General features: G+C 36.9%; 1 protein-coding gene across 1 annotated transcript in view; it reads right to left on the bottom strand.

Moving 5' to 3' along the window:
* The window catches only part of adamts16 (ADAM metallopeptidase with thrombospondin type 1 motif, 16), a 69,692-nt gene extending 56,318 nt beyond the window's left edge, over positions 1 to 13,374 (bottom strand). Inside the window, exons 1-3 of the mRNA XM_088327913.1 lie at positions 13,260 to 13,374; positions 13,062 to 13,149; positions 4,487 to 4,830 (exon numbers count right to left, since the gene is read on the bottom strand). Of these exons, the coding sequence (XP_088184039.1) occupies positions 4,487 to 4,830; positions 13,062 to 13,149; positions 13,260 to 13,319 (492 nt within the window). The 5' untranslated portion in view covers positions 13,320 to 13,374. The remainder of the gene's footprint in view (positions 1 to 4,486; positions 4,831 to 13,061; positions 13,150 to 13,259) is intronic.
* Between the last annotated feature and the right edge of the window lie 1,770 nt (positions 13,375 to 15,144).

The raw sequence follows: 15,144 nt of genomic DNA, 5'->3' as shown, positions 1-15,144 counted from the left end.
GGACATCTGTTGTGGAGTACCACAGGGTTCTATCCTGGGACCAAAGCTATTTAATTTATATATTAACGATATTTTTAATGTTTCAAAACTATTGAAAATAGTAGTATTTGCAGACGACACTAACATTTTCTATTCAAATGATAACTATATGGATTTGGTAACCTGTATTAATCGTGAACTAATTAACCTAAAAATATGGATGGATATAAATAAATTATCTTTAAATTTAAATAAAACCAAAGTAATATTCTTTGGTAATCGTAAGGCAAATCAAGATTTAGAAGTAAAAATGGATGGTGTCACAATAGACATTGTATCAGAAATTCAGTTTTTAGGGGTCATAATAGACAATAAATTAAGTTGGAAAACACACATCAGACACATACAAACAAAGGTATCTAAAAGCATTTCAATAATTAATAAAACCAAAGTTCTTTTACATTATAATGCATTGTATTTATCATATTGTTCTCTCGTTCTGCCATATTTAACATAATTGCAGAAGTCTGGGGCAATAATTACAAAAGTTCACTACAGCCCCTTTTTATCCTTCAAAAACGTGCAATAAGAACCATACACAGGGTAGGATATCGGGATCATACCAATATTTTATTCATGCAGTCCAATTTATTGAAATTGGATGATTTAATAAAATTTTTCACTTCACAACTGTTATTTAAGGTCAACAAAAACATAGTGCCAGAAAACATACAAAGATTATTCACTCGGAAAGAGGGAAATTATAACTTGAGGGGCTTTGGTGAATTCAAAATCCCAAAGGTGAGAACCACCAGGAGAAGTATGTGTGTGTCTGTGTGTGGAGTCAGACTTTGGAATAATTTGCAAAATGAAATCAAACAATGTCCAAATATCCATGTGTTCAAATTTAAATACAAAAAAGCATTACTGGCGAAATACAAAGATGAAGAAAATGGGATATGAGGGAGACTGGAAATACTGCACTTCAAACTATGGCTAACTTGTTGTTATTGTGCTATTATCACATCAGAACGGTATTAAGTATTGTGTTTATTTTTATTGATATTATCACTGGTGCCGCAGTGACATTATGCGCATTATGACGTTGAGGGATGGGTATTGCGAAGATTAGTGTATAAAATATGTGATTATTGTAACTATTATAATTATTGATATCTGACCTATGTAATAAGTATATCCATGAGATTTTGTTGTATTGGACACAAGAGGAGCTATCTATAAAATGTATTTAATAGGGAAGATAAAGGGGTAGGAAAAATAAGCATCTGCTTCTGACTACCCCTTTTCGAACATGTTGTGTGACATTATTTCGTTGTTGACTCATTGTTTTTGTCCTGTTTTTATTTTTATGTTCGAAATAAAGTTTTCATTCATAATATATGGTCTGTGCAGCCCTTTGAGACTCTTTGTGATTAAGGGCTATACAAAAAAACAGGACTTGGCTTGAATTTTGCAACACAATTATACTTATTTCTTAGTCAGAATAACAATTATTTCAGATTAGAACCAAATAATATTGATAGCATTATCAATATTATTTATTGATAATACTCTCATCAATAAAACAAATATGAAATTAATAAAATCACTATTTTTTTTTACTTAACATGACATTTTTTATACATTTAATCTATGTTTTATTAATATAATTGTGACACTCTTGGGTTGCCTTCAGGCCCAACCCACCAACTTTGATTGAAGGAGTCATTCGGAAAATATGAAATAGGCATTGTGTAAAATGACTTTATAATAAAAACGTACTTTAATAAAAAATAAATTTAAAAAAAACTGACAATTAAATCAATTACAGCATTATGAAAATAAAACAATTTTAACATTTAAAAATCAATTATAATACAATTATGATTCAAATATTTAAAATAATATTGAGTACATTCCTCATAAAAATGACACACTTATTTTAGAAAGATAACGTACAGTATTAGATACTTGTCCGCTAGTTAGCTAAAAGATTTTCATTTTCAAAATGTCTTTTTTATTAATTGAATGTTTGTTTTATTAATACTATGATGGCACTTTTGAACTTTTATTTGGGGTGCCTTAAATGTATGAGTATATATGAGTACATATTATTCAAATAATTTAACATTGTAAGCAATCTACTTTTGTTAGAAATGTCAAATTTTGTGCTTTCTCTCTAAGGATGATAGTGATGGGAATTCTTGCTTTTTGGAGAACTCTTTTGGCTCGGCTCATGAAATAGAGCTTGGTCTTTCTGCTCTGAACGGCTCTTTGACATTTGTGGTTCTTTCATCCATATTTTACCACGGACTATACAACTTTATGCACAAAATGAATTCATACTTTTTTAAAAAAAGTGTTATTCTGATCTCTGCAAATGGTGATGAGAATTACAGCTCATTTTAGAGAACAGACTCTTTCGGCTTGGCTTAATAAAAAAAGACGGAAACATGGAAAATTAGAATGTGTAATGATCATTTAAATGAGTCGAAGTTTGAATCTTTTCTTTTTGACTCTTTTCGTCCTCTGTCTCGCACTCTGAGGTGACACCGTGCATGTGGACCATTTATGTACGCATTCAACAGAGAAAACGTTAGAGAGAAAAAAAAGAGTTGATCCAGAGCCGGCTACCGACTTTCACTTCAAAGAGCAGGCTCATAGAGCCATTACTTTCGCAAATGACTCTTCACTAATAGTTAATAGTTTTGGGGGTGGTAGTTTCCGGCATTTTTGTTATAGTTGTTGACCTTCATTTAGTCTGTGAATGAATATGAAGATTTGTGATACCTGCATATGTAAAGAGGTGTAAAAATGGATGTAAGAACTGCCTACATTTCCGTAAAAATATTGAGCAAATGATGACATTGTCCCTGTACTACCGGGAATCACCCCTCACATCCAAATTGTATTCAAACAGCGCCTGACTTTAGACAGGATCTTTTACAATGTTCAGTAATGCCACCACACACAAAGAAGAAGAATTCCTTTGTGGTTTGAGTGAAACATTTTCAGACAAAATATTGAAAGTACCAATTACCAATGTGGATTTGATTGAATTTGAATGAAAACCAATCAATAGCAAGCAACAAAACGTCCTGTTCTGACTAACTCAGACCGCTATGAAATAATTGTGATGGCATGTCTTCTACTTTGTACTTGAACTTGAGTTTGGAGGTATAAAAAAGATGTGGAAATGATTAGCCTACTGTGAATCTCAGTTCAATGCTCAGCTAATTACATGTGTATTCATATAGTTTTTTTTAGATTGCAATTTTCTCTTTATTTTTGTGCAGCAAATTGGACCACCAAGAAATGGAATAAAAATCATCCAGCTGCAACAAAACAGGTTTAGAGGCTGGTATTGTTTTTGCAAAAAGCTCACTCTTTTAGGGATGGGTAATATGACCAAAAATCCAATTCTCTATTATTGGTCAACATAGAATTTTTTTAAATTGATTTGAAATCAAATAATTATTTTAACCTGACAAAAATTCAGTTATAGAAAGATTTATATCAAGTATTCTCCTGTGCAAAATGTTCAGAAAACAATAACTTTTACCTAAATATAGTTACATAATTTGAATTTATTGTGAATATTTTTTATAAACCAATCCATCTAGAATTCTATATAAGACAAATCCCGCAATATGTAGAATTAATATACAGATAAATAACTGAATAAATACCCACACACATATCCCATATAATAGATGACCACATAAATAAATCTATTAATATTTAGGTATATGAAATAAATGCAATTTATTCATATTTTTATGCATTGTGTCAATTATTTCGTCATTTATTTTGTCATGTATTTTGCAGTGTACTTTTTCTTCTTTTGTGTAGTATTAGCCAATTCTTAAGCACTGATTAACCAATAGGTGAAAAGCCCAGGAAACTGGCCTGCCCCCTCCTTGTTTTTGTTAGGTTTATTATCACTTAATAAGAGGAATTAGATATAAATAAAAATGAAAATTTATGACGTGGGAAACAACTCTTTCGTGTATCTGACAATGAATCGAACTTTGTGTTTATTTATATCTTTCAGGACGACTTTCTTTTTCCTTCATCTCTAAAATTCGTTCCTGGCACCGGAAATAAAAATTGTGTAATAATGGGATAAAATCAAATGCCTTTTTGTACTTCATTTGTCTCACGGGTGGTCCGGTGGTTAGGTTTAGGTGCTCTGAGTGCTGTTTCCCGGGTTTGATTCCCACTGCATACTATGTTTACACCGTAAAACCTTGTATTATAGCACACATATACTGCATGCATTTCCAATTTTATCCACTATATTTTCCGGTATACGTATAAGGCGCATCGGGTTATAAGGCGCACTTTCAAATTTCTGGTCATTATCGGGGTTTTAGATGCAGCTAATAGTCCGGAAAATACAGTAAATTTCTATTTCCAAATCCCACACAAGCAGACCTGATTAATGAACTCCTCCCTTCTCATTCAAACTCTTCCGTAATGGGAGTGAAGGCATGTTGAGACTCACCATCCCCAAGCATGTGGACAGCGCCACTGACGAGTTGACCTTTAGCCTGAGCGACCCCTGGTAAAAGCAGAGGCTGTCCCGCTGGTAAGCCCTCAGGCTCTTGGTGCCGTTGTTTCCCAGGACCTGGACGGTGAAGCCAGGAGCAATCAGCTTGCCGGAAGCCTCCTGTAGCTCCATGTGGAAGTCCTGTCCCAAGCCGCTCACCCGGAAGTGAGCCGTTTCAGCACCGCTATCAGGATTTGAAGCGAACAGAGATCTTCGTCGTCTGCGTTGGTGGTGGCTGATCTCGTGGGAGATGTAAGCACCTTGGTGGTCCACTTCGTAGGGGGATACGATCTCATATTCTGGTCAGGATGAAAGATGAGATGAGATAAAAGTTGCCAACTCTCTGATAATGCACCTGTCTGGTTTAGATTGAAACCAAAACTTGATCAAATGGATGATCAACTCTAATGTTTTTTTTTATTTTGTTTTACTTTGTATAATCATGGAAGGTCTGAGTACCATTCACCGTAGCTGTTTTGTTCCTAAACACAAAATACACTACGTTTGTTATGTTTTGATCTGCTTAATAACTAGCAGGTAAAGCCAGTTTTTGTACAGTATATATACTTTATATACCGTAAAGTTCAGACTATGAGGCACACCTGATCATAAGCCACACCCAGTACATTTTTAAAGGAAAAAACATTTTGTACATACATAGGCCGCACCTGACTATAAACCGCATGTGCCATCATTGAAACATGAGATATTTTCAAAACTTGAGAGGTTTGGGAAAAAAGCCTTATAGTCCGAATTTTACGGTAATCACGTTATTTTTGCGATTTGTTTGTGAGTCTGCCGTCCGTCCGTCCATCTAAGCCTCTCTCTCTTTCTCTCTCTCTCTCTCTCTCTCTCTCTCTCTCTCTCTCTCTATCTCTCTTAACTTGCTCCCTTGGTCTCTCTTTCTCTCATGTACTTGCTCTCTTGTAAAAAAAAACAATATACTTTTTCAATCTTTGTATCCTAATTACGTAACGCTGTAACATCTGTTCCGCTGCTCCCCAACCCTGTCATACCAAATATGCACACTAAAGTTATTAACGATTGCTTTTCTGGTTTTTGCATTTTTATGTGATAACATAGTCTAAGAACAATATCCAACCTCATAAATGCCATAGGGCGCTAGTGGCTCAGGAGGAGTTAGAGTGATCATCATAGGACCGAAAAGTCGCAGGTTCGATTCCTGGCTCTTCCGAGTAAACTGTTGAAATGTCCTTGGGCAAGATACTGAACCCCTAATGAATGGGTAAGTATGTAATACATTGTGAAGCACTTTGGGAGGTGTTCAGTGACTTGAAAGGCGCTATATAAATGCAGTCCATTCATTCCTTAATATTTCTTGTACAAAATTACCAATTTTGAAAACAAAATAACCTGGGAAGTTGGGTGAAATAACTCAAACTAATGATTAATTTGTCAATTTTTGACCGAGTTTTTAGAGTGTGCATTGTACAACTGAGGCAGCATTAGAAACAATGCCTTTTTAAAGTAACGTGGTTATTTTTTTCAGTGATGGAGTAATCTAACTAATTACCTTTTACGCTGTTACAACGCCGTTTTTGTTACTGACGGTCAAAAGCAGTGCATTACTTTGGCTGCGGAACGCCAACTGTAGCGTGTCCGCGCACCCCTGACAACAGCGACTTTTGGGATAATGTCAATCATTCAAAATAGCGACTAGCATACAGTATAGTCAGAAAGCGATTACGAATACAGCATTCACTGGCGCCAAAAGAATAGGCGTATGAGGGCTGATTCACCAAAAGTGTGAGCACCCTGAGTCGTGGTATTCTTAAACGAAAAGGCTCTCTGATCTCAATCTGGAAGTAAATGAAGAGAGCCAACTCCTCACCAATCAACAGCTGGCTCCCTCTGAGATGCCTTTTTTTCTCTTGTGATTGGTCAACGTGCATTGTTGGGGATTTTGTTTTGCTGACTTTAAATAAATTAAACATTAAAAAGGTTATCATTGTTTTGAATTTTACCTTTTTTATTTATAAATAATTTAATTATACTTCCTGTGTTTTTCAGGGTTAATGTGTTTATATAAAAATGTAATTTTCTTTTCCCCCTATGTTCTGGTCTGCAGCCTTCGCTCTGAAAATGCTGGTCTACTGGTGATCCCAAGAGCCAAGGAGAGATCTGCAGGTTCAAGAGTGTTCTCCATTCGGGCCCCGGTACTGTGTAATGCTCTTCCCCCTGAGATTCGATCTGCAACCTCAGTGGAAATGTTTAAATCTAAGCTTAAAAGACACTTCTATTCTATAGCATATGAATAACCTATATTTTATGTTGACAATATCTGTGTATTATTTATTATTGCAACATCCATTGCAGTCTGGTCATCCTCTAAGAGGGATTACCTCACGTGCGGTCCCTTCTCAAGGATTCTTCATTCTCCTCATGTTGAGGTTTTTGAGTTTTTCTTTGCCCTCATGTAGGTTTTTGATCAGGGGATGGTGTAATAATTGTCTGTGGTTTGCAATAATCTGTGCAACCCTTTGAGAGTCTAGGATTAAGGGCTATACAAATAAACCTGACTTGAACTGACACAGTTGTAATTATGAAGAAATACGATACAGACAAAACTGCTTTTTAACCCCACAATGATATTGTATATGAATATTGTTGGCCACTGGAAGATTCGGCGGAAGATGAAAGGACAATTAAAAATTTGAGACATTTTGCACCTCAATTCACCAAAGAGGTAATGGCTCATGTTTGACCTATGTGTTTTATTATTATTTTTTTCTTTTTTTTTCAACCGTTGTCTGAGGTCAAGTAACGGCAGGTCATAAAGGCAGATGGTCTCAGACATGCTCTCTTAGGGCAGCTAATAGCCTGCGGTAATTGAACCAAAAGAGGTGTTTGGGCCACATCACAATGACTTTTCCAAATGGAGACCCTATTCCATTCCTGTAAACATTTATTATTGCATTTAACGAGCATGTATTTAAACCTCATTTTAAAGTGCTTCCACAAACTCCTAGCTAATGGAATGTGAAGGCAATTTATGGATTTTACAGATATACATAGTTTTTACTATTTGTATAGTAAACTGTTGCACAAAGGGAAAGCGATAAATATCTATTATCTGGTAGCGGGTATAGCGATGACACTAACTGCAGTCAACAAAAGCAAGTGTCACTTACATCTTGTGGCCTGTTTTAAGAAACCCAAATAGTATGTAAATATAGCGCAGGGGCAAAAACGTAAGCAGTGGCAGACAGTGTGTCATCAGCTGTGGTGTGCACAGACTCATAGGGATCAATTTTACTGTATATAAATAGTATATGAATTGAATTGTCTCTATTGTAAATGATAACAAGCGGAGTGAAATACTGTATGCAACAAATTAGACATGGCACTCCAAGGTAAACAATTTGAGTATTTCTTTATAAATGTGTCAATTTAATAAATAACTTATGGTTATATGTTTAAATGCAATTAGACTTTTATTCATAATATTTTAAACTACTTTTTAACATTTAACACATATTTTTTTCCAAGGATCAAAAAAGAGAAATTACAATAGGAGTTTGTGTTTATAATATAAGTTCCCGCTCCCTAGTGAATTTAAATCATTATTTTTTTTCTTTGATATAACAACAAAAAAATTGTTATTCTGCTTAAGATTGGTTCAATATTTACAGTAACTGTATTCGTTTTTTAAAAAATGAAAAGGGCATTATTTTAAAAGGGTGCAGAGTATAGATTGAAAACCACCTAGTGTCTATGTGTTCACACCACTGGTCAATAGTACATATGAAGTATTTTGTTGCTTTCAAAATCACCTTTTGTTTGTTAATTATACAAATAGTTCCCTTAATGGTTCATTAAAGAGTCATTTAAAGAGTATCTGATTTCTAAGTTATCATTAATAAATGTCCTAATGCTTTCATAAAAAATAAGATCTCCAAAATTAATTTTGGGGGTACAGTAGGGTTTATTATTTATCGTACTAAAGACAACAACTTTTGGAAATGTTTTTTTTTTCACATGGTGGAGGAATCTTGGTTGGCATTCATAGCGACATATATGCCCATCATCGCCTATGTTTAGTCACTCGTTCACTCCCATACACAGCTACGAATGTCACATATCCATTTTTACTGGTGAGGCAGGTGATACTATGCCTCACCCATCATCAATGAAATCTAAAATTGAAAAATACATTAAGGGGTGGTGGCAACATGGCGGCACATTGGTTAGCGCGTGGGCGGCACAGTTCTGAGGTCATGGGATTGAACCTCCTGTGTGGAGTTTGCATGTTCTCCCTGTGCTTGCGTGGGTTTCCTCTGGGCACTCCGGTTTCCTCCCACATTCCAAAAACAAGCATGTTAGGTTAATTGGCCGGTCCAAATTGTCCCTAGGTGTGAATGAGTGAGCAAATTATCTGTCCCTGTGTGCCCTGCGACTGGCTAGCAACAAGTTCAGGGTGTCCCCTGCCCACTGCCCGAAGATAGCTGGGATGGGCTCCAGCATTCCTGCGACCTACTCAGGACAAGCGGGGCAGATAATTAATAGAAGGATGGATATTAATGGGTTATATGTATTCAGTGTTAAAATAATCTTTCATTTAAATGTACATTTGTCAATTTTCTGTTCAAAAATCCTCAATATTCACATTATTCTATAATGGTCATTAATACATTTAGTATGTAATGGGTTACTGTGCTAAGTGTCTGAATAATCCGAGTAAAAAACGCAATTTTCTTGCTTCATGGTTAAGGGCAATAATGAGACCAAAGACTCTGATTTGACACACACTTCAAAAAAGTAACGATAGTTTTAGAAAGCTGATTGCAAGTCACAGCATCCAATGATTTATTTTCTTTTTGCACGGCCTTTTTTTTTTCATAATGGCACATTATCTATCTATTGATGCTTTAAGTCAAAAGAAGCATTATAAAACTTAAACTGTGTTGAGTATCTGAAGATGTAGAGTGAGGCATGTAAATCTCTTGCCTCATGGCAAAGGGGCAACAGTGAGACCAAGGATTCTTATTCGGTGTTCAGATTCAGAGATTCAGATTCAGATCTACTTTATTGTCATTCTAGTACACGTGTATACAGAACGAAATGTCGATGCATCTGACCCCCACAGTTTCCTTGAATGTACAGATATAAATAATGTTTTATTGTATTTTGGCTACGTATAGTATTTTACCATAGTGCCGATAGTGCAAGAAGAGTAGCTAACCAGATGCGCAAAATGGGCAGTCAGGTTAACAAGTCAGGTACACAGTAACATTAACACTGTAACAATAACGCTGTAATTACAATAGTGCAGAGAGCAATGTGCAATGTTCACCTTAGCCCCAAACAATGGAAATATTAATGGTATTAGCAAGCCGCTCAAGCAAGTCAGTAATTTGGCATGAATTTTTATTTATTTTTTTATAATGAAGGATTACCTATCTTATGATTCCTTTATTCAAAAAAAGTTGCGGAGAAACTTCATTTAAGTTTATGTAAAGGTAAGACAATACAACAATTTTGCATGCTGCGGTTTGTAAAATACTTTTCTCGCTCTGCCAATCAAGTGATAAAGAAGATGTAGGTTCATTAATGTGTAAAACTGACTTCGCCTCACTGGACACGAGCTTCGCCGCTTGTTACTGTTCGAAGAAGAGTTAATGGCAGCATTAGTTTCAAACGCTGAACACCACTGCATACTTTTAACATGGGTGGTCATTGTGTGGAGCCCACTCCAGGCCTTGAAGTGTTTCAGCTTTGTGATCTCATCACAAAGACCCCCAAGGACCCCTCAATGTCTGAAGGGACATGAATGCACTTAAGCCCAACTCAAAAATGCTATCTTGACTCACCTTCCCCCAATACACACACATACACACATTTAAGTCCACTCCTGTTTGTCCCCCCGTGCCCCTTAACTCAAAAAACATCTGCAATGACCCATGTCTGACAGTATACAAACAAAGATTCGGCAGGAACTTAGCGCACGAGCACGCACATATCTCGTCTGATGGAACGTGACGAGATCTTGCAGTGGTCCGTTTGTTGGTTTAGTGGCTCCTGAGTGCCATTAGTGGGTCCACTGATATGAGGTCTCACCTTGGCTTAGTTTTGAAAGAACAATGGACGTAGCACTTCCTGTTCCTGCTTTATCTGCATATTAAATGTGAATAAACTACAACAGCCTCATGCAATATAGAATCTAAAAATGTGATGGATTTTGAGAGCTTAATACAAGGTGTTCCCCAAAATTGTATACACATTTTAGCAGCTGATAACTCATTTATGTATTATGTATTTATCGACAGAGGCCATTGAACTGAGTGATGGCAACAAGACTTGACTTTGAAAAATTATATTCTAAAATGCAACTACAAGTATGAAAACGCAATTACAGTAATCACTGGTAAACTAACCTGGCCGTACTATCTTTGCAGGAAAGTAAGCATCTTTGATACATCTTTCCAAGTACCACTCAAAAACTTGTACTCTCTGGTCCAGAACTTATCATGGAGAGCATAGACTAATCTTGGAATGTAACTTCTCAATTGACAACGTTTCAAGATGCGATGGAGAGATGATTTTGAAATGTCTACATCACAAATGGCTTACCTCAAAGACTTTCTTGGACTTAGCTGAAACGTTTCTAGTTATCTTTCTTCTTATGGACGTCCTGAACAGTTCCATTAGCTTTAAACCTATCTCGAATTGGAATGATGGTTACTCGTGTTTAGTGTGGGGAATAATGCTTTTACAAATAAAGCCGTTACGTAAAGGTGTTATTTTTTTCTAGTAACGGGGTAATCTAACTAATTCTCATCTTTACAACGGACAAGTCGAGTTAGATTTAGTTTATTAAACTCACTCTATGTTGTTTTTTGCTGATTGTTATTTTATAATATTCTTTTCTGTTTATTTTTGTTGCACTTCAAGTGTAGGATAAATTTGTTGCTGGTGAGGTGCAATAAATATAACACAGATTTCTGTCTGTTCTTCTAAATTCAACTGACCCAAATAATCTTCAGAAAATGTCAAAATATTTGATAAAACACCTTATTTTAAAGTAACTGAAATAGTTACTTTTCCTGGTAACAATTTACTTTTACTATAGAGTAACTCAGTTACTAACTCGTTTACTTTTTGGAAGAAGGAGTGAGTTAATTATCACTAATTACTTTTTAGAAGTAACGTGCCCGACACTGTTTGTGTTGATGTTCCTTTGTTAAACACCCTTCTAAATTATCAATTAACTTTTACTGTGATTTCATACTTTTGTGTATCATTTGAGCAGCGGTGGGCTATCAGGAACTGCAAGACTTTCTCTGTTGGCCCCAAAAATATGTGGATCATGTGATGTGAATTGTGCTTCGTCAATAACTACTTATCAGATCATTTGACTAAGTGTATCAGCTTCCATTCATTGCTTTTCCACTGGTTGTGCTGCTTCCATATATGTGCTTTTATTTTTAGGCTTTTAACCAATCACATTTCAAGTATTACTTGTTGCCTGGGTCAGAAATCTACTTGGAGGCCTTCAAAATCAAAACTGCAGGCCCGAGGCACACAATCAGTGACGGTAAAGCTGCTGGTTTAGCCAACCAGAATGAGAGATGGAGGAGCCAAAGCCGTCTAGAAGATCAAAGAAAATATCAGCAGTTTCAATAAGTATGATTGACTAGGGGGCAGTGGTGTAACACAATAAAATGGTGAAGAAAAGTAATCCTGTCTCCACTGCTAGTGACGAAAAGACATTTTCAGCCATACATCGAATAAAAACTTAAGCCAGAAATATTACAGGACAGGCTCAACTTTAACCATTAGCTTCGATGGCGATAGAAAATAACTTCTTGATGGAATTGAAAAACACAGGAATTCAGTACGACAGAGTAATTGAAATCTCCCTAGGGAAAGAAAGGAGGGACGATTTTGTGCAAAAATGAAAATTATCTTTGGTGAGTTAAATTTGGCTATATTCCAAAAATAATATAGCAATTTGATAAGGATACTATTCATGCTTTTTTTTTTTTTTTTTTTTTTACTACTGAAGGCCTAGGTGTGAAATGCACAGCCACTGCATTTTAGAATAGATTTACTTTATTTACAGTAAAGTCAAGTCGGGTTGCCATCACTCAGTTCAATGGGATCACTCTTTAAAGAAAGAATACATAATTGAGTTATCGGCAGCTGAAATGTGCATACGTAAATTTATGGGAAACCCTTTATATCTGCTTATCATGCAAATGTGGAGGGGGAAACAGTTGCTGATGCAGCAAACCGCAACAGTTTGCACTAAGAAAACAGAAAACAGATGAATGCACTTCACTATCCAGTTGCCCAGTAAATCATCTTCAGTGTAGTAAAAAATACATCTTTTCAGAATGGAGACCTCACCATCATTCAAAACGTACCTGTCCACATCAAAGCGTATAATGAAATAAGAGTTACAACCCCCTGTAGCGGTGAAGAGAGGAACTACTCGTGTGAGTGCAGTTGGATTCTGCAAACCCGTGCCAACAAAATGTCAATCCGAAAATGATAATGATTGGAATACCTGTTTGCTGAGGTAAACCAAGCGAAAAAAGTAGGTCTGATGTGCCGGTCGAGTCTATATTTGCAGCCGCATGACCCAAAAGAGAAACCTGGAGAGAGAACGCAATGTATACTTCAGGGACTCGATGCACTCTCATGCGCAAATTATCTACTTTTCGCGCGCAGCCTGCAGGAGTATATCAGATACGCAGTGACTTACTTGATGTATTGCAAAACTGCAAGAAAGATGGCAAAATATAGACAGCCAAAAGCGACTCATCCTCTCAGCCCAAAGCCACTGTCCAGATTAGCCTTCTTCAAAATACTGCATTCGCATGCAATCGATTTGCGTTTGAAAAGTGATCTGCTGTGAACATTTGCGCCTTTCACATGCAGGAGTCTTGTCTTGGGCCACTTTATACCCCCTTTTCGTGTCTAATATGAACTTCTCTTGCGCTCTCTCTCCGTCTCTCCGTCTCTCTGTCTCACTGTTTCTCTCTCTGTCTCTCTCTGTCTCTCTCTCTCTCTCCCTCTCTCTCTCCCCCCCCCCCTCTCTCTCTCTCTCTCTCTCTGCAGACTCCTTTGACTCCCACTGTAATAAGTCATCTTCAACCAGTGACGTGCTGTTAAATTTGTGTCTGACGAGTCACAGTCAGATTTTCAAACAAATTAACCTCCAGCGTATTCATTATTTGCTTGACAACATAAGAAAGCAATATATAACGTGTAGCATATATAAAACAACTTTTTTTCTTGACTTAAAGCGCCAGTGTGTAATATCAGGCAACTAGATGGCACTGTGTTGTCTGATGCGAGCTAGGGTCAGTGCCACAGAGTACAGCGTGGCGACGAGATGCCAGAAGTACATGGCGGCCAAGTGTGGATTCCACTGTGTCAAAGAATTACAAATTCCTCGACTTATGATTGTTAAAATTTAAAAAATGGTATGAAAGTTCATGTATGTTTTCCTTGTATTCAAATTTAAAAAAAAATGTTTGTTTTTTACTAAATTTTTGGTACTACTAAATATTACAAACTGTCCCTTTGACTGATAAATTAAGTCTATGTCAGGGGCGATTTTAGGTTTTGAACTTGGGGGTGGTAAAAGTTATTGTATCAGGCAAATTACATTAATGATGTATATGTATTTCAGTAGCATGTACATTGCGCAATATATACATACATTGTCCAAGTATAGTGCAAAGTGCAATCAAAGTGCTCTTTTTGTCATGATTACCGATGTGAATCACCTGTGCCCGCTCCTTTGGCGCCAACTGCCTCGGATTCTGATTGGCTCCCTGTCCCTGTTTAAACCCACTCCTGTCTGTCGCCTTTTGTCAGTCCGTCTGTGAACCTTAGTTGACACTAGGCAAGCCTTTTTTCGACCCTGACCCCCACCTGTTTTCGCTCCCGTCTCTTTGACCCATTTTTGATCCTTACCACGTCTACTCTTCTTTCTTGGCTTACAATTCGCTTCCGACCCCGACCACGTTTTTGCTCTCCTGTCCCGGCCACTGACCCGTTTTTCTGTTTTCGACACCGCCATTGCTTGCCACGGAATATCCACTTCCGCGTTAAAAGCGACCTGCTTCCCGCGCCTAGCGAACTCTAAATCGTTGGCGCAGCCCTTCCTCTTTCATTTAATAAAACTTGTGAGAAACGTAACGCAATTGGGTCTGATTTCCATTCTGGTCCTGACATTTTTCAGATTTTTGTTCTGAGAAAGGCACAAGGAGCGAGTTTATCCAAATTACTTTGTAGCTAATAAGAAGTAACAAGTGCCCTAGAAATTCAGTGCATGAGATGTGCATGAATGAAACATGGAACCACAAGCAGACCTACACTGATGGGTGATGTAAATATGCCCAGAGTGATAATTTTCAGGTAGACTCCCGCCAGCCCAATCATTAATGAAATGAAATGAAATGAAATGGTCTGCATTTATATAGCGCTTTTCAAGTCAATGACTTCCCAAAGCGCTTTACAGTGTGCTTCACATTTCCCAATAGCGGCCTTGCAGCCATGTAAGGCGCTAACCTGCTTATTCGGGGTATTAGGGGTTCAGTGTCTTACCCAAGGACACTTCGACATGTAACACGGACGAG

This window comes from Urocampus carinirostris, chromosome 2 (assembly GCF_059441175.1).
Source record: "Urocampus carinirostris isolate Australia breed hairy pipefish chromosome 2, RoL_Ucar_1.0, whole genome shotgun sequence".
In the NCBI taxonomy this organism is placed as follows: domain Eukaryota; kingdom Metazoa; phylum Chordata; class Actinopteri; order Syngnathiformes; family Syngnathidae; genus Urocampus; species Urocampus carinirostris.
This window is presented reverse-complemented; position numbering and strand designations above follow the sequence as displayed.